Consider the following 23,282-nt stretch of genomic DNA (forward strand, 5'->3'; position numbering starts at 1 on the left):
CTTAACCTCACCTACAGGATAATCTGCATCCTTTGAAACATTGCCTAGCAGTGACACTAATTACCCGGTGATTACAGATCCTCTACATAAAAGGGGTATGACCTCATTGCAGTAACTTCTCTATATGCTAATTTCTATATATGCTAATGTCTGCCACCATCTTTCCCCTTTTCCTGTCCAAGGTGTCTCCATGCTTTCTAGTGATCCTATTGCATTAATACATTTTTTACCACAAATGTTCTTTTGGATATATTTGTCCTGTATATATCTTGTATATTTTATATATATATATTCTCTTGATTCTTATCGTATATATTTGCATTGTTTCAGCGACTATGTGATAAAGGCCGCTATCAGGCCGAAACGTCAGCTGTCACTTCATCACCGTCAATAAATAAATACTCACTATAAGGCTAAGTTCACACGTAGCGGAACTCTCGCGGAAATTACCACGAGAGTTCCGGAATTCCATTCTGCGGGAAAATCGCATTTTAAATTCTCGCGATTTTCCAACGGAAAAACTAGCATTTTCCAAGCGATCTGTAGCATCGCTTGGAGAACTGATTGACAGGTTGGTCACACTTGTCAAACATAGTGTTTGACGAGTGTGACCAACTTTTTACTGCTGAGGCCGCCTATGCAGCATCAGTAGTAAAAGATAGAATGTAAATAATAATAAAAAAATAAAAAATGGTGTTATTCTTACCTTCCGACATCCCGCGCAGCGTCCCCGCCTCTCTCCACGATATACGATGACGTCGCACGAATGACTGTGAGACTTCACGATCCCGCGAGAACGGACGTCATTCGCGGGCATTTTCGCAAAGGATTACTGGGACCGGGAGCGTGGAGAGAGGCGGGAAGGCTGCGTGGGACGTCGGAAGGTGAGAATAACAATATTTTTTATTTTAAATTCTATTTTTTACAGGGATATGGTACCCAAAGCCGGGAGGACAGTCTCCTCTCCTCCGGACCGTGGGTACCGTCCGCAATTGTTCTGCTTACTTACCGCATGGTGTGCACAGCCACATGCGGAAAGTAAGCAGAACAATGCATTCCTATGGGTGCGGGATCGCCGCAAAATTAATGAGCATGCTGCGCTTTTTACCGTGAAGCGATTCCGCCGCGGTATAAACCGCAGTATTAGCACAGCATTGCGGAATCCCACAGGAATGCATGGGATGCTTATTTTTCGCGTTTTCGCTGCAAAATCGCGCGGTTAAAACCGCCGCGGAAACGCGAAAAAAACGCCACGTGTGAACTCAGCCTAAGCGTATTCTACGTGTGCAGTGATTCTATATTGACCTCATCCACCATATCTTCCGCCTCCATGGGTTACCTCTCCATATAGTCTCTGGCAGATGAGTCCAGGTTACATATCACTTCTGGAGGGCTACCTGCAAACTACTAAACGTCACCTTGAACTTCACTTCAGCCTACCGTCCACAATCCAAGGGTCGGGTACAGCGGGTCAATCAGATTCTAACCGACTTCCTATGGCATTTTGTCAATGCCCACCACAGTAATTGGGTTAGGGTGCCTGCCTTGGGACGAATTCTCATAAAACAGCCAAGTGAGAGAATCCTCAGTTAAATCTGTTTTTCTTTGTTCATGGTCACCACCCCAATATTCCGTTCCCTGTGTCTACTACCACCAACATTCTGGCGGCTGAAGCTCTCATCAAGGGCTTCTCTAAAATCTGAGAGGACACCAAGACCGCATTAATGAAATCTTCTGAACGGATGAAGAGACGCGCGGACAAGAGATGTTTGGATCCACCTCAGTTTCTTCCTGGAGATAAGGTTTGGCTTTCTTCTAAGTTTGTCCATCTCAAGCTACCTTTGTGAGCTGGGTCCTCGCTTCCTCTGTCCGTTCGAGGTTCTCATAGTGCTGTAGCTTATAAGCTCAGACTCGTGGCCTCTTTACGGATCTCCATTTCTTTCCATGTGTCTCTCCTCAGCCTGTCATCTTCAGCTCGTTCTTCGGACACTCGGGTACCACACCTGCTCTAATCACCTCTGAAGAGGTTTTCGAGATAGAGAATAGTCTGGCCACAAAAAGGGTAAGAGGAAAAAACTTTTTTCTTGCGGATTGCAAGGGGTTCGATCCTGATGAGAGGTCATGGGAGCACAAAAAGACCATCCATGCCCCTGTCCTCCTGGAGAGATTCCTTGCGGGCTTGAAGAAGAGGGGGAATAAAGAGGTGGCACTGTAGTCTGGGTGTCCCTGCATGCTTCCCATGTTTCCCTCCCCTGACATGGAAGCTGACTCACTCACCACCCCAGCCCTCGTCTAGCGCATCCTCCTTCCCCTGCTGCTTCACGGGGTCTGCGCACACCTGGCAGAAACCCCGGGCACTGAGCACACCTGGCAGAAACCCCGGGCACTGCGCACACCTGGCAGAAACCCCGGGCACTGAGCACACCTGGCAGAAACCCCGGGCACTGCGCACACCTGGCAGAAACCCCGGGCACTGCGCACACCTGGCAGAAACCCCGGGCACTGCGCACACCTGGCAGAAACCCCGGGCACTGCGCACACCTGGCAGAAACCCCGGGCACTGCGCACACCTGGCAGAAACCCCGGGCACTGCGCACACCTGGCAGAAACCCCGGGCACTGCACACACCTGGCAGAAACCCCGGGCACTGAGCACACCTGGCAGAAACCCTGGGCACTGCGCACACCTGGCAGAAACCCCGGGCACTGCGCACACCTGGCAGAAACCCCGGGCACTGCGCACACCTGGCAGAAACCCCGGGCACTGAGCACACCTGGCAGAAACCCCGGGCACTGCGCACACCTGGCAGAAACCCCGGGCACTGAGCACACCTGGCAGAAACCCCGGGCACTGCGCACACCTGGCAGAAACCCCGGGCACTGCGCACACCTGGCAGAAACCCCGGGCACTGCGCACACCTGGCAGAAACCCCGGGCACTGCGCACACCTGGCAGAAACCCCGGGCACTGAGCACACCTGGCAGAAACCCCGGGCACTGCGCACACCTGGCAGAAACCCCGGGCACTGAGCACACCTGGCAGAAACCCCGGGCACTGCGCACACCTGGCAGAAACCCCGGGCACTGCGCACACCTGGCAGAAACCCCGGGCACTGAGCACACCTGGCAGAAACCCCGGGCACTGAGCACACCTGGCAGAAACCCCGGGCACTGCGCACACCTGGCAGAAACCCCTGGGTACTGCGCACACCTGGCAGAAACCCCGGGCACTGCGCTTAGGGAGATCTCACACTCCCGGTCTCTTCAACAGGAAGCGTGCCCCGTCCAAAAGTGTCCCCAGCCAATGTATACAATTCTGGTGCTTCTGGCCTACCAGCCGTCCATGCAGGCAGCTGCCATTCCAGCGCTCTACCCCTTTGGGGTTCAGCTGCCATGTGTCCGAAGTCTGTCCTGGAGTAGAAACTGGCGACGGTCGGGAGCCAAGTCTAACCCCGCCATCATGGACTCGAGCGGAGAGTCAGGAAATCGCCTCGTTACGCCCTCCAGGCTCTCCTCGGGCCACAGCACAATGGTTCCACTACCGCGGACATTACATTAGTCATCTTAATGCGAGGTTTATTCACATGTTACCTTGATGCCACTTTCATGTTACTACTATGTTACTGAGAGGTTGCAGCCATGTTACACCCGTTATTACCATGTCACGGTTAAGTCACTTTCATATTAATTCCATGCCAGTCATGTTAGTCCCACGATACTCCAGTTTTATAGTCCCGTTACTCTCACGTTAGTCATCTTACAGCCATGTTATTCTCACGCTACTTCCATGTCACTGAAATGTTACTGACATGTTACTGACATGTTACAGCCATTTTATTACCATGTGGCAGTAATGTTTCTTCCGTGTTATTGTCACGTTACTACTATGTTACTTCTGTGTTAGTCATCTCACTCCCATGTGCCATCATGGTACTCACATGTTATTAGCATGTATGTCATGTTACACCCATATTACTCTCTTGTTACAGTCGTGTTACTCTCATAATACTCCCTGCTTACAACCTTGTACCAAAACACCACCATATTGACCTCTCACCTGATACTGCCCCACATATCACTCTACTGACCTCAGACCACCCAACAAAGCTTTCATTATGGGGCTCCCAAAGATGTAGCAGCTGTAGGGAAAAGCACAAGGCAGGTGGGTAGCACGGGGCAGAGAACAGAACGGGGCAGGGAGCAACACGGGGCAGGGAGCAACACAGGGCAGGCAGCAACACGGGGCAGGGGGCAGCAACACGGGGCAGGGAGCAGCACAGGGCAGGGAGCAGCACGATGAAGGGAGCAGCACAGGGCAGGAAGCAGCACAGGGCAGGGAGCAACACGGGGCAGGGAGCAACACAGGGCAGGCAGCAACACGGGGCAGGGGGCAGCAACACGGGGCAGGGAGCAGCACAGGGCAGGGAGCAGCACGATGAAGGGAGCAGCACAGGGCAGGGAGCAACACGGGGCAGGGGGCAGCAACACGGGGCAGGGAGCAACACAGGGCAGGCAGCAACACGGGGCAGGGGGCAGCAACACGGGGCAGGGAGCAGCACAGGGCAGGGAGCAGCACGATGAAGGGAGCAGCACAGGGCAGGGAGCAGCACAGGGCAGGGAGCAACACGGGGCAGGGAGCAACACAGGGCAGGCAGCAACACGGGGCAGGGGGCAGCAACACGGGGCAGGGAGCAGCACAGGGCAGGGAGCAGCACGATGAAGGGAGCAGCACAGGGCAGGGAGCAACACGGGGCAGGGGGCAGCAACACGGGGCAGGGAGCAACACAGGGCAGGCAGCAACACGGGGCAGGGGGCAGCAACACGGGGCAGGGAGCAGCACAGGGCAGGGAGCAGCACGATGAAGGGAGCAGCACAGGGCAGGGAGCAGCACAGGGCAGGGAGCAACACGGGGCAGGGAGCAACACAGGGCAGGCAGCAACACGGGGCAGGGGGCAGCAACACGGGGCAGGGAGCAGCACAGGGCAGGGAGCAGCACGATGAAGGGAGCAGCACAGGGCAGGGAGCAACACGGGGCAGGGAGCAACACGGGGCAGGGAGCAACACGGGGCAGGGAGCAGAACAGGGCAGGGAGCAGCACAGGGCAGGGAGCAACACGGGGCAGGGAGCAGCACGATGAAGGGAGCAGCACAGGGCAGGGAGCAACACGGGGCAGGGAGCAGCACAGGGCAGGGAGCAACACGGGGCAGGGAGCAGCACAGGGCAGGGAGCAACACGGGGCAGGGAGCAACAAGGGGCAGGGAGCAACACGGGGAAGGGAGCAGAACAGGGCAGGGAGCAGCACAGGGCAGGGAGCAGCACGATGAAGGGAGCAGCACAGGGCAGGGAGCAGCACAGGGCAGGGAGCAGCACAGGGCAGGGAGCAACACGGGGAAGGGAGCAGCACAGGGCAGGGAGCAACATGGAGCAGGGAGCAGCACAGGGCAGGGAGCAGCACAGGGCAGGGAGCAACACAGGGAAGGGAGCAGCACAGGGCAGGGAGCAACATGGGGAAGGGACCAGAACAGGACAGGGAGCAGCACGATGAAGGGATCATCACAGGGCAGGGAGCAACACGGGGAAGGGAGCAACACGGGGAAGGGAGCAGAACAGGACAGGGAGCAGCACGATGAAGGGAGCAGCACAGGGCAGGGAGCAACACGGGGAAGGGAGCAACACGGGGAAGGGAGCAGCACAGGGCAGGGAGCAGCACGATGAAGGGAGCAACATGGGGAAGGGAGCAGCACAGGGCAGGGAGCAACACGGGGAAGGGAGCAGCACAGGGCAGGGAGCAACACGGGGCAGGGAGCAGCACAGGGCAGGCAGCAACACGGGGCAGGGAGCAACACGGGGAAGGGAGCAGCACAGGGCAGGGAGCAACACGGGGAAGGGAGCAGAACAGGACAGGGAGCAGCACGATGAAGGGATCATCACAGGGCAGGGAGCAACACGGGGAAGGGAGCAACACGGGGAAGGGAGCAGAACAGGACAGGGAGCAGCACGATGAAGGGAGCAGCACAGGGCAGGGAGCAACACGGGGAAGGGAGCAACACGGGGAAGGGAGCAGCACAGGGCAGGGAGCAGCACGATGAAGGGAGCAACATGGGGAAGGGAGCAGCACAGGGCAGGGAGCAACACGGGGAAGGGAGCAACACGGGAAAGGGAGCAGAACAGGGCAGGGAGCAGCACGATGAAGGGAGCAACACGGGGAAGGGAGCAGCACAGGGCAGGGAGCAGCACGATGAAGGGAGAAGCACAGGGCAGGGAGCAACACGGGGAAGGGAGCAGAACAGGGCAGGGAGCAGCACAGGGCAGGGAGCAACACGGGGAAGGGAGCAACACGGGGAAGGGAGCAGCCCAGGGCAGGGAGCAGCTAGCAGCTGCAGGGAGCAGCATCGGGAAGGAAGCAGCTAGGAGCTGCAGGCAGCGGCATGAGGAAGGAAACAACAAGAAGCACAAAGCAGGAAGCAGCTAGAAGCTGCAGTTAACCACACGGGTCTGGGAGCAGCTGCAGAAAGTAACATGGGTAGGGAGCAGCTGCAAAAAGAAGGAGGGGTAGGGAGCAGCTGCAGAAAGTAGCACAGGTAAGGAGCAGCTGCAGAAAGTAGGAGGGGTAGGGAGCAGCTGCAGAAAGTAGCATGGCTAGGGAGCAGCTGCAGAAAGTAGCACGGGTAGGGAGCAGCTGCAGAAAGTAACACGGGTAGAGAGCAGCTGCAGAAAGGAGCACGGGTAGGGAGCAGCTGCAGAAAGTAGCACGGGTAGAGAGCAGCTGCAGAAAGTAGCACAGGTAGGGAGCAGCTGCAGAAAGTAGCACGGGTAGGGAGCAGCTGCAGAAAGTAGCACTGGTAGGGAGCAGCTGCAGAAAGTAGCACGGGTAGGGAGCAGCACTGGTCAGGGAACATCGAGCATCTGCAGGAAGTAGACGGGCCACGATCAGCGAGCAGCAGGAAGCAAATAGGGCAGGGAGTAGCCCAGGACACATAGCAGCTGCATGCACATGGTGTGCTCTTACCTCTGTCAGATGAGGGTTGGGGTTGAAGCCACACTGGTTGCACACCTCGCTGTGACACTGCGTGCACATGTTGAAGTTTGGCTGGTTCGGAGAGGAAGTGAGGTCTGTCGTGTTGCATATAGGGCAAAGCGTGCTGCTGGGGAGTGGGGCAATCTGCGGCACTGAGTAGGGCGAGGTTGGGGTGGTGCCTCTGTCTGGAGATACTGATGGTGATCTTCCTGTTCGGTGACCCCCGCTTTCCACCTGCAGTGTCCTCCTGGAGACGTCAGATGCCTGCTGAGATGGGGGAACATGGCTTTTCACTTCTTTTGTGCTTTCAGCAGTTTGTCTGAACGTCTGAGGAGTGGAACTTTGTCCAGCCAAACGACCTGGATTCTCCAACCTCCCGGGAGCACTGGAACAGAAAAGAGATCATCAACCATGCAGTAACTGTACTGGACACAAGTAACTACAGTGACCCCACAAGCCCAGGACAACTCCACCAAAATCCTGCACTGAGGGTGTCACCTACAGAGTCAACGAGACACACCCCTTATACTCCAGCCCCGCCCCAGTGATGACATCACTGATATAATGACCTGAGACCACACCCATTATATTCCAGCCCCGCCCCAGTGATGACATCACTGATATAATGACCTGAGACCACACCCCTTATACTCCAGCCCCGCCCCCAGTGATGACATCACTGATGTAATGACTTGAGACCACACCCCTTATATTCCAGCACTGCCTCCAGTGATGACATCACTGATATAATGACCTGAGACCACACCCCTTATACTCCAGTCCTGCCCCGGTGATGACATCACTGATATAATGACCTGAGACTACACCACCTATATTCCAGCCCCCAGTGATGACATCACTGATATAATGACCTGAGACCACACCCCTTATACTCCAGCACTGCCTCCAGTGATGACATCACTGATATAATGGCCTGAGACCACATCCCTTATACTCCAGCCCCGCCCCTCATCTATCACTGCTGACAACCTATCTGTAAACCATGAGAGATACTTTGTCATCTCCGCCACTTATCACCATAGTTATCGGGAGGCAGATCACCATAGTTATCAGGAGGCAGATCACCATAGTTATCAGGAGGCAGATCACCACTGTTATCAGGAGGCAGATCACCACTGCTATCGGGAGGCAGATCACCACAGTCATCAGCAGGCAGATCACCATAGTTATCAGCAGGCAGATCACCACTGTTATCGGGAGGCAGATCACCACTGCTATCGGGAGGCAGATCACCATAGTTATCAGGAGGCAGATCACCATAGTTATCAGCAGGCAGATCACCACTGTTATCGGGAGGCAGATCACCACTGTTATCGAGAGGCAGATCACCATAGCTATCGGGAGGCAGATCACCACAGTCATCAGCAGGCAGATCACCATAGTTATCAGCAGGCACATCACCACTGTTAACAGCAGGCAGATCACCACTGTTAACAGCAGGCAGATCACCACTGTTATCGAGAGGCAGATCATCACAGTTATCAGGAGGCAGATCACCACACTTATCGGGAGTCAGATCACCACTGTTATCGAGAGGCAGATCACCACTGTTATCGAGAGGCAGATCACCAGTTATCGGGAGGCAGATCACCACTGTTAACAGGAAGCAGATCACCATAGTTATCAGCAGGCAGATCACCACTGTTATCGAGAGTCAGATCACCACTGTTATCGAGAGGCAGATCACCAGTTATCGGGAGGCAGATCACCACTGTTAACAGGAGGCAGATCACCATAGTTATCAGCAGGCAGATCACCACTGTTATCGGGAGGCAGATCACAACAGTTATCGGGAGGCAGATCACCACTGTTATCAGGAGGCAGATCACAACTGTTATCAGCAGGCAGATCACCAGTTATCAGGATGCAGATCACCACAGTTATCGGGAGGCAGATCACCACAGTTATTGGGAGGCAGATCACCACAGTTATCAGGAGGCAGATCACCACAGTTATCGGGAGGCAGATCACCACTGTTAACAGGAGGCAGATCACCACTGTTATCAGGAGGCAGATCACAACTGTTATCAGCAGGCAGATCACCAGTTATCAGGATGCAGATCACCACAGTTATCGGGAGGCAGATCACCACAGTTATTGGGAGGCAGATCACCACAGTTATCAGGAGGCAGATCACCACAGTTATCGGGAGGCAGATCACCACTGTTAACAGGAGGCAGATCACCATAGTTATCAGCAGGCAGATCACCACTGTTATCGGGAGGCAGATCACAACAGTTATCGGGAGGCAGATCACCACTGTTATTGGGAGGCAGATCACCACTGTTATCAGGTGGCAGATCACCACTGTTATCAGGTGGCAGATCACCACAGTTATCGGGAGGCAGATCACAATTATCGGGAGGCAGATCACCACTGTTATCGGGAGGCAGATCACCACAGTTATCGGGAGGAAGATCACCACAGTTATCGGGAGGCAGATCACCACTGTTATCAGGAGGCAGATCACCACTGTTATCAGGAGGCAGATCACCATAGTTATCGGGAGACAGATCACCACAGTTACACATCCTCCCAGCTATCTTTAGAACAGAGGAGACACATCCACCTAGCTCCCTCCAGAACAGAGGATACACATCCACCCAGTTCCCTCCAGAACAGAGGATACACATCAACCCAAATCCCTCCAGAACAGAGGATACACATCCTCACAGCTCCCACCAAAACAGACGATACACATCCTCCCAGCTCTCTCCAGGACAAAGGATACACATCCTCCCAGCTCCCTACAGAACAGAGGATACACATCCTCCCAGTTCCCTCCTGAACAGAGGATACACATCCACCCAGCTCCCTCCAGAACAGAGGAGACACATCCTCCCAGCTCCCTCCAGAACAGAGGATACACATCCTCCCAGCTCCTTCCAGAACAGAGGATACACATCCTCCCAGCTCCCTCCAGAACAGAGGATACACATCGACCCAGCTCCCTCCAGAACAGAGGATACACATCCTCTCAGCTCCCTCCAAATCAGAGGATACACATCCTCCCAGCTCCCTCCAGAACATTCACATCCTCCCAGCTCTCTCCAGGACAGAGGATACACATCGTCCCAGCTCCCTCCAGAACAGAGGATACACATCCTCCCAGCTCCCTCCAGAACAGAGGATACACATCCACCCAGCTCCCTCCAGAACAGAGGATACACATCCTCCCAGCTCCCTCCAGAACCGAGGATACACATCCACCCAGCTCTCTCCAGAACAGAGGATACACATCCACCCAGCTCTCTCCAGGACAGAGGATACACATCGTCCCAGCTCCCTCCAGAACAGAGTATACACATCCTCCTAGCTCTCTCCAGAACAGAGGATACACATCCTCCCAGCTCCCTTCAGAACAGAGTATACACATCCTTCCAGCTCTCTCCAGAACAGAGTATACACATCCTCCTAGCTCTCTCCAGAACAGAGGATACACATCCTCCCAGCTCCCTCCAGAACAGAGTATACACATCCTCCTAGCTCTCTCCAGAACAGAGGATACACATCCTCCCAGCTCCCTTCAGAACAGAGTATACACATCCTTCCAGCTCTCTCCAGGACAGAGGATACACATCGTCCCAGCTCCCTCCAGAACAGAGTATACACATCCTCCCAGCTCTCTCCAGGACAGAGGATACACATCGTCCCAGCTCCCTCCAGAACAGAGGATACACATCCTCCCAGCTCCCTCCAGAACAGAGGATACACATCCACCCAGCTCCCTCCAGAACAGAGGATACACATGCTCCCAGCTCCCTCCAGAACAGAGGATACACATCCTTCCCAACTCTCTCTAGGACAGTGGGTGCATGTCTTCCCAGCTCTCTCTAGAACAGTGAGTGCATGTCTTTCCCGCTCTCTCTAGGACAGTGGGTGCATGTCTTCCCAGCTCTCTCCAGGACAGTGGGTGCATGTCTTCCCAGCTCTCTCCAGGACAGTGGGTGTATGTGTTCCTAGTTCCCTCTTCAGCTCCTTCTAGGACAATGGATGTCACTCCAAGAGTAGATTGGCATCATTGCAGCCACCTCCACAACGGTGGTGTACAGGTTACCAACTACCTACATATTTTCATGCTTTGTCATTATTCTAGGGATGACACAAGAATAAAGAACAGACAATGATCAATTCTCTCCAGAGTGAAAGAACTACTCGTCTAGACATGGATGACGGTGACTCCTTGTCAGGGATCCATATATTATCAGGACTTTCTTAATCCCACAAATCCCTGATACCACAGGCCGGGAAGGTCACGAGTCCCACCAGCTGTGATATTTGCAGTGAACAGCTCTCTGCTGCCCCCTATCATCCGGACAGTTACACGATTGGCCGACGATCAACGGAGAAGACTGCAGCCTGTTCGCACCACTAGGCCGGCTGTTATAATTTACCCGTGAGCTTATAGCATATATACCTCCAGATTCCAACACATGGAATATGTGTACACACTCCAGTACGATCATGGCTACCTCTGATACCCCCCAGACTATTCACCGCCACCACTAATCTCTTTCGGTCGATTAGACACCGTTAAAACAGTAGCTAATGGCTTCGGGGCGTAGTTTAAACAACAGAAGGAACAGAACTATTACATTTGATATTTTATCCAAAGGGAGGCAGTGTTTATGAAAAAATATACAAAAGATTGGGACAAAACAATACAGCTAAAATAAAAGGGATCATTAGAACTGACGGCACCGATCGCAGAGACGATTCAGTTTAGCCGCAGGAGAGCGCTCCGATTGGTCAATAACGAGGTCCCTGCATAGAGGACATGTAACTCTGTACAAACACTGATGATAATTGGAATCGATCTTTTATCAGACGCCGAGTCCCACCTACACACCCCTCTACGACGACCTCACAAGGGTCCGGTTGTGGGCCGGACTCAGCCCTTTATGATTTTAGGCAATCCCAGTTTGTGTAATGACTCATCATAAGATGATCACAGAAGTTTGTGACCGATGTCATCTTTCCTATCAGGATCTTATCTATGCTTAGAGGTCTAACATGGTCTATCTGCTGGGGGTTATATGGCCCTTGTGGATTGGTGGCCTTTTGGTGGGGGTTATGATTATGCGAATATAGGTCTATGATTGCCTAGTTATGCCGACAATATACGTCTCATTAATATCGGATGGATAGCAATTCCGATCTTCCATCTTTTCTCCCGGAGACGTGCTGCGGTCCTGGGCGTCAGAGGTTCTTTGATCATCTTCTGATCTCGTAGTCTTTTCCTGTCTCTCTGTGTGGGGACAACACACATCTTCTCCAGTCACTTAAGAGAAATGCTTGCTTTGTAATCAGTCTGTTTCCGCTCTGTGTCCCTGCCATTTTACACAGACAGGTGTGATTGCTCGCTCACAGCTCCTCATGACAAATGGCTGATAGAAAAAAGAAAAGGCGGGGGGACACGAGGACTTCAAGGATTTTTAGCATTTTCTATGACACTGCTCCTGTGAAGTCTTCCTTTTATCGCATCCACTGAGCAGAGGTCTCCTTATATACACGGTCAGAAAATTTCCAGCTCCCCAAAATTGGAGCACAAATGACTGCGTGGGTCAGTGCAGGTACACGGCCCCCCAGCTACGAGACCCCACAAACCCTTCACACTCTCCTGTCGTCTTATAACTCAGTCTGTGGCTTCTTCTTCTTCTTAGTAAATAGCCGATTCATGCCCACAATGTTCTTATATTGCTGATTACGTCCAATTCTGCAATCAGTGAGCGTCTGCGGCTCCGTCAGTGAGCGTCTGCGGTTCCGTCAGTGAGCGCCTGCGGCTCCGTCAGTGAGCGCCTGCTCCTCCGTCAGTGAGCGCCTGCGGCTCCGTCAGTGAGCGCCTGCTCCTCCGTCAGTGAGCGCCTGCTCCTCCGTCAGTGAGCGCCTGCGGCTCCGTCAGTGAGCGCCTGCGGCTCCGTCAGTGAGCGTCTGCGGCTCCGTCAGTGAGCGTCTGCGGCTCCGTCAGTGAGCGCCTGCGGCTCCGTCAGTGAGCGTCTGCGGCTCCGTCAGTGAGCGCCTGCGACTTCGTCAGTGAGCGTCTGCGGCTCCGTCAGTGAGCGCCTGCGGCTCCGTCAGAGAGCGTCTGCGGCTCCGTCAGTGAGCGCCTGCGGCTCCGTCAGTGAGCGTCTGCGGCTCCGTCAGTGAGCGCCTGCGGCTCCGTCAGTGAGCGTCTGCGGCTCCGTCAGTGAGCGCCTGCGACTTCGTCAGTGAGCGTCTGCGGCTCCGTCAGTGAGCGCCTGCGGCTCCATCAGAGAGCGTCTGCGGCTCCGTCAGTGAGCGTCGGCGGTGCGGCTCCGTCAGTGAGCGTCTGCGGCTCCGTCAGTGAGCGTCTGCTCCTCTGTCAGTGAGCGCCTGCGGCTCCATCAGTGAGCGTCTGCGGCTCCGTCAGTGAGCGCCTGCGGCTCCATCAGTGAGCGTCTGCGGCTCCGTCAGTGAGCGTCTGGGGGTCCGACAGTGAGCGTCTGCGGCTCCGTCAGTGAGCGTCGGCGGTGCGGCTCCGTCAGTGAGCGTCTGCGGCTCCATCAGTGAGCGTCTGCTCCTCTGTCAGTGAGCGCCTGCGGCTCCATCAGTGAGCGTCTGCGGCTCCGTCAGTGAGCGTCTGGGGTCCGTCAGTGAGCACCTGCGGCTCCATCAGTGAGCGTCTGCGGCTCCGTCAGTGAGCATCTGCTCCTCCGTCAGTGAGCGTCTGCGGCTCCGTCAGTGAGCGTCTGCGGCTCCGTCAGTGAGCGTCTGCTCCTCCGTCAGTGAGCGTCTGCGGCTCAGTCAGTGAGCGTCTGCTTCTTTGTCAGTGAGCGTTTGCGGTTCCGTCAGTGAGCGTCTGCGGCTCCGTCAGTGAGCGTCTGCGGCTCAGTCAGTGAGCGTCTGCGGCTCCGTCAGTGAGCGTCTGCGGCTCCGTCAGTGAGCGTCTGCTCCTCCGTCAGTGAGCGTCTGCGGCTCAGTCAGTGAGCGTCTGCTTCTTTGTCAGTGAGCGTCTGCGGTTCCGTCAGTGAGCGTCTGCGGCTCCGTCAGTGAGCGTCTGCGGCTCAGTCAGTGAGCGTCTGCGGCTCCGTCAGTGAGCGTCTGCGGCTCAGTCAGTGAGCGTCTGCGGCTCCGTCAGTGAGCGTCTGCGGCTCAGTCAGTGAGCGTCTGCGGCTCCGTCAGTGAGCGTCTGCGGCTCCGTCAGTGAGCGTCTGCTCCTCCGTCAGTGAGCGTCTGCGGCTCAGTCAGTGAGCGTCTGCTTCTTTGTCAGTGAGCGTCTGCGGTTCCGTCAGTGAGCGTCTGCGGCTCCGTCAGTGAGCGTCTGCGGCTCCGTCAGTGAGCGTCTGCGGCTGTCAGTGAGCGTCTGCGGCTCCGTCAGTGAGCGTCTGCGGCTCCGTCAGTGAGCGTCTGCGGCTCCGTCAGTGAGCGTCTGCTCCCCCGTCAGTGAGCGTCTGCGGCTCAGTCAGTGAGCGTCTGCTTCTTTGTCAGTGAGCGTCTGCGGTTCCGTCAGTGAGCGTCTGCTCCTTCGTCAGTGAGCGTCTGCGGCTCCATCAGTGAGCGTCTGCGGCTCCGTCAGTGAGCGTCTGGGGGTCCGACAGTGAGCGTCTGCTTCTTTGTCAGTGAGCGTCTGCGGTTCCGTCAGTGAGCGTCTGCTCCTTCGTCAGTGAGCGTCTGCGGCTCCATCAGTGAGCGTCTGCGGCTCCGTCAGTGAGCGTCTGCTTCTTTGTCAGTGAGCGTCTGCGGCTCCGTCAGTGAGCGTCTGCGGCTCCGTCAGTGAGCGTCTGCGGCTCCGTCAGTGAGCGTCTGCTCCTTCGTCAGTGAGCGTCTGCGGCTCCATCAGTGAGCGTCTGCGGCTCCGTCAGTGAGCGTCTGCTCCTTCGTCAGTGAGCGTCTGCGGCTCCGTCAGTGAGCGTCTGCGGCTCCATCAGTGAGCGTCTGCTCCTCCGTCAGTGAGCGTCTGCGGCTCAGTCAGTGAGCGTCTGCTTCTTTGTCAGTGAGCGTCTGCGGTTCCGTCAGTGAGCGTCTGCTCCTTCGTCAGTGAGCGTCTGCGGCTCCGTCAGTGAGCGTCTGCGGCTCCGTCAGTGAGCGTCTGGGGGTCCGACAGTGAGCGTCTGCGGCTCCGTCAGTGAGCGTCGGCGGTGCGGCTCCGTCAGTGAGCGTCTGCGGCTCCGTCAGTGAGCGTCTGCTCCTCTGTCAGTGAGCGCCTGCGGCTCCATCAGTGAGCGTCTGCGGCTCCGTCAGTGAGCGTCTGGGGTCCGTCAGTGAGCACCTGCGGCTCCATCAGTGAGCGTCTGCGGCTCCGTCAGTGAGCATCTGCTCCTCCGTCAGTGAGCGTCTGCGGCTCCGTCAGTGAGCGTCTGCGGCTCCGTCAGTGAGCGTCTGCTCCTCCGTCAGTGAGCGTCTGCGGCTCAGTCAGTGAGCGTCTGCTTCTTTGTCAGTGAGCGTCTGCGGTTCCGTCAGTGAGCGTCTGCGGCTCCGTCAGTGAGCGTCTGCGGCTCAGTCAGTGAGCGTCTGCGGCTCCGTCAGTGAGCGTCTGCGGCTCCGTCAGTGAGCGTCTGCTCCTCTGTCAGTGAGCGTCTGCGGCTCAGTCAGTGAGCGTCTGCTTCTTTGTCAGTGAGCGTCTGCGGTTCCGTCAGTGAGCGTCTGCGGCTCCGTCAGTGAGCGTCTGCGGCTCAGTCAGTGAGCGTCTGCGGCTCCGTCAGTGAGCGTCTGCGGCTCAGTCAGTGAGCGTCTGCGGCTCCGTCAGTGAGCGTCTGCGGCTCCGTCAGTGAGCGTCTGCGGCTCCGTCAGTGAGCGTCTGCGGCTCCGTCAGTGAGCGTCTGCTCCTCCGTCAGTGAGCGTCTGCGGCTCAGTCAGTGAGCGTCTGCTTCTTTGTCAGTGAGCGTCTGCGGCTCCGTCAGTGAGCGTCTGCGGCTCCGTCAGTGAGCGTCTGCGGCTGTCAGTGAGCGTCTGCGGCTCCGTCAGTGAGCGTCTGCGGCTCCGTCAGTGAGCGTCTGCGGCTCCGTCAGTGAGCGTCTGCTCCTCCGTCAGTGAGCGTCTGCGGCTCAGTCAGTGAGCGTCTGCTTCTTTGTCAGTGAGCGTCTGCGGTTCCGTCAGTGAGCGTCTGCTCCTTCGTCAGTGAGCGTCTGCGGCTTCGTCAGTGAGCGTCTGCTCCTTCGTCAGTGAGCGTCTGCGGCTCCATCAGTGAGCGTCTGCGGCTCCGTCAGTGAGCGTCTGCTCCTTCGTCAGTGAGCGTCTGCGGCTCCGTCAGTGAGCGTCTGCGGCTCCATCAGTGAGCGTCTGCTCCTCCGTCAGTGAGCGTCTGCGGCTCAGTCAGTGAGCGTCTGCTTCTTTGTCAGTGAGCGTCTGCGGTTCCGTCAGTGAGCGTCTGCTCCTTCGTCAGTGAGCGTCTGCGGCTCCATCAGTGAGCGTCTGCGGCTCCGTCAGTGAGCGTCTGGGGGTCCGACAGTGAGCGTCTGCGGCTCCGTCAGTGAGCGTCGGCGGTGCGGCTCCGTCAGTGAGCGTCTGCGGCTCCGTCAGTGAGCGTCTGCTCCTCTGTCAGTGAGCGCCTGCGGCTCCATCAGTGAGCGTCTGCGGCTCCGTCAGTGAGCGTCTGGGGTCCGTCAGTGAGCACCTGCGGCTCCATCAGTGAGCGTCTGCGGCTCCGTCAGTGAGCATCTGCTCCTCCGTCAGTGAGCGTCTGCGGCTCCGTCAGTGAGCGTCTGCGGCTCCGTCAGTGAGCGTCTGCTCCTCCGTCAGTGAGCGTCTGCGGCTCAGTCAGTGAGCGTCTGCTTCTTTGTCAGTGAGCGTCTGCGGTTCCGTCAGTGAGCGTCTGCGGCTCCGTCAGTGAGCGTCTGCGGCTCAGTCAGTGAGCGTCTGCGGCTCCGTCAGTGAGCGTCTGCGGCTCCGTCAGTGAGCGTCTGCTCCTCTGTCAGTGAGCGTCTGCGGCTCAGTCAGTGAGCGTCTGCTTCTTTGTCAGTGAGCGTCTGCGGTTCCGTCAGTGAGCGTCTGCGGCTCCGTCAGTGAGCGTCTGCGGCTCAGTCAGTGAGCGTCTGCGGCTCCGTCAGTGAGCGTCTGCGGCTCAGTCAGTGAGCGTCTGCGGCTCCGTCAGTGAGCGTCTGCGGCTCCGTCAGTGAGCGTCTGCGGCTCCGTCAGTGAGCGTCTGCTCCTCCGTCAGTGAGCGTCTGCGGCTCAGTCAGTGAGCGTCTGCTTCTTTGTCAGTGAGCGTCTGCGGTTCCGTCAGTGAGCGTCTGCGGCTCCGTCAGTGAGCGTCTGCGGCTCCGTCAGTGAGCGTCTGCGGCTGTCAGTGAGCGTCTGCGGCTCCGTCAGTGAGCGTCTGCGGCTCCGTCAGTGAGCGTCTGCGGCTCCGTCAGTGAGCGTCTGCTCCTCCGTCAGTGAGCGTCTGCGGCTCAGTCAGTGAGCGTCTGCTTCTTTGTCAGTGAGCGTCTGCGGTTCCGTCAGTGAGCGTCTGCTCCTTCGTCAGTGAGCGTCTGCGGCTCAGTCAGTGAGCGTCTGCGGCTCCGTCAGTGAGCGTCTGCGGCTCTGTCAGTGAGCGTCTGCTCCTCCGTCAGTGAGTGTCTGCCGCTCCGTCTGATCGCTCTCGGGGAATGCATTCAGCTTGACGCAGTAGCGTTCCGTGATGACTGCCGTCATATTGTATCTGAGAGAACGGCGGCGGCTCCACATTACGGATTCTCACTTGGAAATTCATTAATGAACTCAGCTCTGCCACCCATTGAGATGTCACCTTCGTACCCACGCCCAACGTAGGCTGGTTCTGGCTGCCAATAATGTCACGTCCTGCATTTCTCCCAGGTCCACAGAACATAATGGAGGACGTTAACAATGGATCTGCGACAGCTATAGCATGCTGCAATTCTCCACAATGCAAATAATTATGGATCATCAACATGTGTAACACATGTGAGGTGCCAAGGGGAGAGGTACTAGAAAACAGGTATGTTTCTCCCCGTTTCATTTCATATGTCTCCCTGTACTGATGATGAAGCCAGTTTATTTCACTGTAATCCAGTCCTGGTTTCCTTAGTGATCAGCATGGAAAGGACTGGTAGTTCCCCCTCCACTTATTCAATCCAGGTTTTGGTTTCCTGACCGGTCCAGCTGATATAATCAGGAGGAGCTGGGATCTCTCAGTCTATCTCGTCTGCTGAGCTGGGAGCTGACACAGTAAGATTACATGGACTTGTTTGCTGTTATATAGGTTTATTTTGTAGTTAGCCTGCTATTGTTAGTTAGTGGCCAGACGGCCTTAGATGTTTTATTTCATGTTTGGCATGTGTAACATTGAATAACAAGTGTGCACAATAAATATGCCGTGTCCATATTCATGTGGAACTTGCTAGTCTGCTGAAGTGACTTCATAGCCACACGCTTGTGCCAAAGCAAAGATCCTAGCTGAGCTATCTAGTCCCCACAAATGGTGTTTCGAATGCGGGCACTTGTGGCTGCTGGACTGTGACTGCAGAGAAAGCGCTGTGTATGTCCGGGCTGAAAGCTTTTGCGCTTTTGAAGAGCCAAGAGTCCAGTAATATGGAGGAACTAGTGAAGCAGTTATTGCAAGCAAATGTGCAACAACAGCAGACTAATACTTGCTTCCAGAAGGCTCTGGAGCAGCAACACCAGATGCAGCAAGAGCAGTTGGAGGCAATAAAACAGGCCTTGGTTCGGCAACCCCGAGATGAGGGAGACCGTGCACAAAGCGCTGCTAGTGCGCAGAAAGCCGTACAGAAGACTTTGCTTAAAATGACCGCAGACGATGATGTGGAAGCATACCTCACCGTGTTTGAACGTATTGCAGAACGTGAACACTTACCACTGGACAGATGGGCTGAGGTAGTTGCTCCATTTCTGAGCGGAGATCCACAAAAGGCCTATTACGATCTGAGTGGAGCGGATGCTATGGACTATATCAAACTCATAGGTGAAATCCTGGCAAGGCTGGGAGTAAGCACGTATGTACGCGCACAGAGGGTGCATTTATGGAATTTTGTGGAGCATCAGCCAGCCCGCTCACAAATGCATGATCTCATCCATCTAGTAAAAAAATGGCTGCAACCAGAGGCTTTGACGTCCGTACAGATGGTGGAGCGTGTTGTTCTAGACAAGTACCTGCGGTCCTTACCCGCTAAGATCCAGAGGTGGGTTGGACAGGGTGACCCAACTACCGCTGACCAGTTGGTGAATATGGTCGAACGCTACAATGCTTCTGAAAGCCTACTCCAAGGGACGTTAGCACCCCACTGGCTCCCCAAGAAATCGCTGGAGAGTCCTGCGAAACCTACTTCATCTTCAAAAGAAGAGAACGTCATAATGAAGGGTAGCAGACCTACAAAGGACTATGGAGGTGGTACGGTCTCACATCAAGCCAGCAGACCTCATCTGGGATCTCCATCAAGGAGACAAGGGCCTATACAATGTTGGCGATGTCGCGGGCTTGGCCATGTAGCAGCTAACTGCCCAATGACTACAGAGCCAATGGACTGTAATGCTATGAGGCGTCTTTCGTTATATGTGCAGTCAGTCTGTGTGGCGGAGACCCTCACGGGAAATGAACAACACATGTGCCACGTCGAGGTTGACGGTTATAGTGTGAATGCCGTCTTGGATTCCGGCAGTCAAGTAACTTTGGTACATGCCAGTTTGGTGGACTCTAGCGCCCTAACGAACTTAACCGTGGGCATTAGTTGCATCCATGGGGATACTAAGAACTATCCCACTGCCTGGGTTACTCTTGCCATGCCAGTAGGGACCAAAAGACATCAGGCGGCAGTCATAAAGTCTATGGGACACAGTGTAATCCTGGGGAGAGACTTTCCCTTATTTTGGGACTTGTGGAACTTCAAAAGTGGCATGAACCCTCTAGGTGAAGACGGTACTCCGGAGCTAGCCCCTGAACCATTGCAGCAAGACGACGGAGAACCCATCTCAGAGGAAGTACTAGAATCTGTGGACTCTCCTCTGGCTGTGTATGCAGGCGAGGCAGACCAGCTAGAGGATGTTTTAGAAATGCCTGATCTTGAGGTGGCCCGTGGTAAGTTCGGGACCGCTCAGCACCAGAATCCTACTCTAGCAAGGGCGTGGGGAAATATAAAGGTCTCCGAGGGAAGACCATTGTACCTAGGGGCTCAAAACGAGTTCCCACACGTGGCGGTGCAGCAGGATATGTTGTATCACATAGACAAGGTGCGAGGGGTGGTGGTAGAACAACTAGTGGTACCTAAGTCCTTTCGCCAGGTAGTTTTGGAGTTGGCACATAAACATCCCTTGGGAGGACACCTGGCGGTAGAAAAGACAAAACACTGTATTCTGCAACGTTTCTTTTGGCCGGGTCTAGTGGGGGACGTGACCCAGTACTGTCGGTCATGTCCTACGTGTCAATTGACCGCACCTATGTCACATTTTAGAAGCCCCTTAGTGCCCTTACCAATAATAGAGGTGCCCTTCGAGAGGATAGCAATGGATATAGTCGGTCCATTAGTTAAATCTGCCAGGGGTCATCAGTACATTTTGGTAGTATTGGATTATGCCACGCGTTATCCCGAAGCAGTGCCCTTGCGGAATGCCAATGCGAAATCAATTTCAAAGGAGCTGGTTAATATGTTTTCCCGCACCGGCATTCCGAAAGAGATACTTACGGATCAAGGGACCCCCTTTATGTCTCGTATACTTAAGGATTTATGTAAACTACTATAAATCTCCCATTTGCGTAACTCAGTATATTACCCTCAGACTGATGGTTTGGTGGAGCGCTTTAACAAAACCTTAAAGGGAATGTTGAAAAGGGTGGTGGATAAGGACGGGAGAGATTGGGATGCCCTACTACCATACCTCCTGTTCGCTATATGTGAGGTACCCCAATCCTCCACAGGCTTTTCACCTTTTGAGTTGGTTTATGGGCGCTGTCCTAGAGGCCTGTTAGATATTGCCAAGGAGACTTGGGAACAAGAGGTGACTCCTTATCGCAGTGTAATTGAACACATAACACTTATGCAGGACCAAATTGCAGCAGTTATGCCAATAGTTAAAGAGTGTTTAGAGTGCGCACAACATGCCCAAAGCACGGTATACAACCGAGCGGCAAAAACACGAGTCTTTCAACCCGGAGACAGGGTGTTGGTATTGGTGCCTACCGTAGAGAATAAATTCCTTGCGAAATGGCAGGGACCATACGAAGTGCTGGAACGAATAGGTGAAGTAAATTATAAGATACACCAACCAGACAAGAGAAAGCCTGAACAAATATACCACATAAACTTGCTTAAGGCCTGGCGGGACAGGGAGAGTCTGGTGGCAGGAGCTGCCCTTGAGGATGGGCCTCGAGGGGCACCACCTTCTAAGGTAAAGGACCCCCAGGTAGCTCCGCCAGAAGTGGGTATTGCAGACACGCTATCCGAAAGCCAAAAACGAGAGACCAGGGAGTTCATACAGAAGAACGCAGATATTTTCTCGGAACTTCCTGGCCGGACTCACCTAATTAAACATGACATTGTTACTGATCCACAGGCGCGGGTACGGCTAAAACCATATCGAATTCCGGAGGCTCGGAGACAAGCCATTGCCCAGGAAGTGAAGAAGATGTTAGAGCTCGGGGTCATTGAGGAGTCCCGGAGTGATTGGGCTAGCCCTATCGTACTGGTGCCCAAACCCGATGGGACTATCCGATTTTGTAACGATTTTCGGAAAGTAAATGAAGTATCGAAATTCGATGCCTACCTGATGCCAAGAGTCGATTAACTGATAGAGAGACTGGGTCCGGCCAGGTACATATCCACTATTGACTTAACAAAAGATTATTGGCAGATTCCCCTCACGGAATCAGCCAAAGAGAAAACTGCCTTTGTGACGCCCCAGGGATTATTCCAGTACCGAGATATGCCATTTGGGTTGCATGGTGCCGCAGCCACCTTCCAACGTCTAATGGATATTGTCCTAAAACCCCATGGCCAGTATGCATCCGCGTACTTGGACGACATCATTATCTTTAGCGATGACTGGGACACGCATTTGTCAAAAGTACAAGCCGTCTTAGACTCCCTAAAAACAGCTGGGTTGACTGCCAATCCCAAGAAATGTACGTTGGGATTGGAAGAGGCTCGCTATCTGGGATATAGCATAGGGAGAGGCGTCGTGAAGCCTCAAGCCAATAAAGTGGACGCTATTCAAAATTGGCCACGACCGGTAACCAAAAAACAGAGTGGAGCTTTTTTAGGGATCGTTGGTTATTATAGGCGGTTCATCAAACATTTTGCGACCATCGCAGCTCCTCTCACAGATCTTACTAAGTGGTCAAAATCTGTCACAATAAAGTGGAATGCAGAAGCAGAGGAGGCCTTTCAGCGATTGAAAACAGTCCTCTGTGACCAACCAGTGTTGGCTGCACCAGACTTTAAACGGGAGTTTATTGTCCAAACGGACGCCTCTGGGTTGGGCCTCGGCGCGGTTTTGTCTCAAGAAGTAAATGGCGAGGAACACCCAGTGGCCTATCTAAGCAGAAAGCTTACGAGAGCAGAAAAGAACTACAGTGTAGTTGAGCGGGAAGCCCTGGCTGTGAAATGGGCCCTGTGCACCTTGCGCTATTATTTACTAGGTCGCCAGTTTAGGCTAGTGACGGACCATTCGCCCCTAACGTGGATGTCCCGGGCAAAAGAAGGCAATGCGCGGGTGACACGCTGGTTCTTAGCATTACAAGGATTTAAATTTTCCGTTGAGCACAGGGCGGGCACAGCGCACAGAAATGCAGATGCGTTGTCTAGAACGCACTGCTTGGTGACTCGTCGTGTCTGACCCCACGGGCTCGAACAGAGGAGGGGGGTGTGTGAGGTGCCAATGGGAGAGGTACTAGAAAACAGGTATATTTCTCCCCGTTTCATTTCATATGTCTCCCTGTACTGATGATGAAGCCAGTTTATTTCACTGTAATCCAGTCCTGGTTTCCTTAGTGATCAGCATGGAAAGGACTGGTAGTTCCCCCTCCACTAATTCAATCCAGGATTTGGTTTCCTGACTGGTCCAGCTGATATAATCAGGAGGAGCTGGGATCTCTCAGTCTATCTTGTCTGCTGAGCTGGGAGCTGACACAGTAAGATTACATGGACTTGTTTGCTGTTATATAGGTTTATTTTGTAGTTAGCCTGCTATTGTTAGTTAGTGGCCAGACGGCCTTAGATGTTTTATTTCATGTTTGGCATGTGTAACATTGAATAACAAGTGTGCACAATAAATATGCCGTGTCCATATTCATGTGGAACTTGCTAGTCTGCTGAAGTGACTTCATAGCCACACGCT

General features: G+C 54.6%; 1 protein-coding gene across 1 annotated transcript in view; it reads right to left on the minus strand.

Moving 5' to 3' along the window:
- Positions 1-23,282, minus strand: part of LOC141077988 (protein bassoon-like) — a 104,052-nt gene that overhangs the window by 67,281 nt on the left and 13,489 nt on the right. Inside the window, exon 2 of the mRNA XM_073564779.1 lies at positions 7,008-7,401. Within this exon, the coding sequence (XP_073420880.1) occupies positions 7,008-7,401 (394 nt within the window). The remainder of the gene's footprint in view (positions 1-7,007; positions 7,402-23,282) is intronic.

Source organism: Dendrobates tinctorius, unplaced genomic scaffold, assembly GCF_039654945.1.
Source record: "Dendrobates tinctorius isolate UK_male_01 unplaced genomic scaffold, ASM3965494v1 ptg000487l, whole genome shotgun sequence".
NCBI classification, from domain to species: domain Eukaryota; kingdom Metazoa; phylum Chordata; class Amphibia; order Anura; family Dendrobatidae; genus Dendrobates; species Dendrobates tinctorius.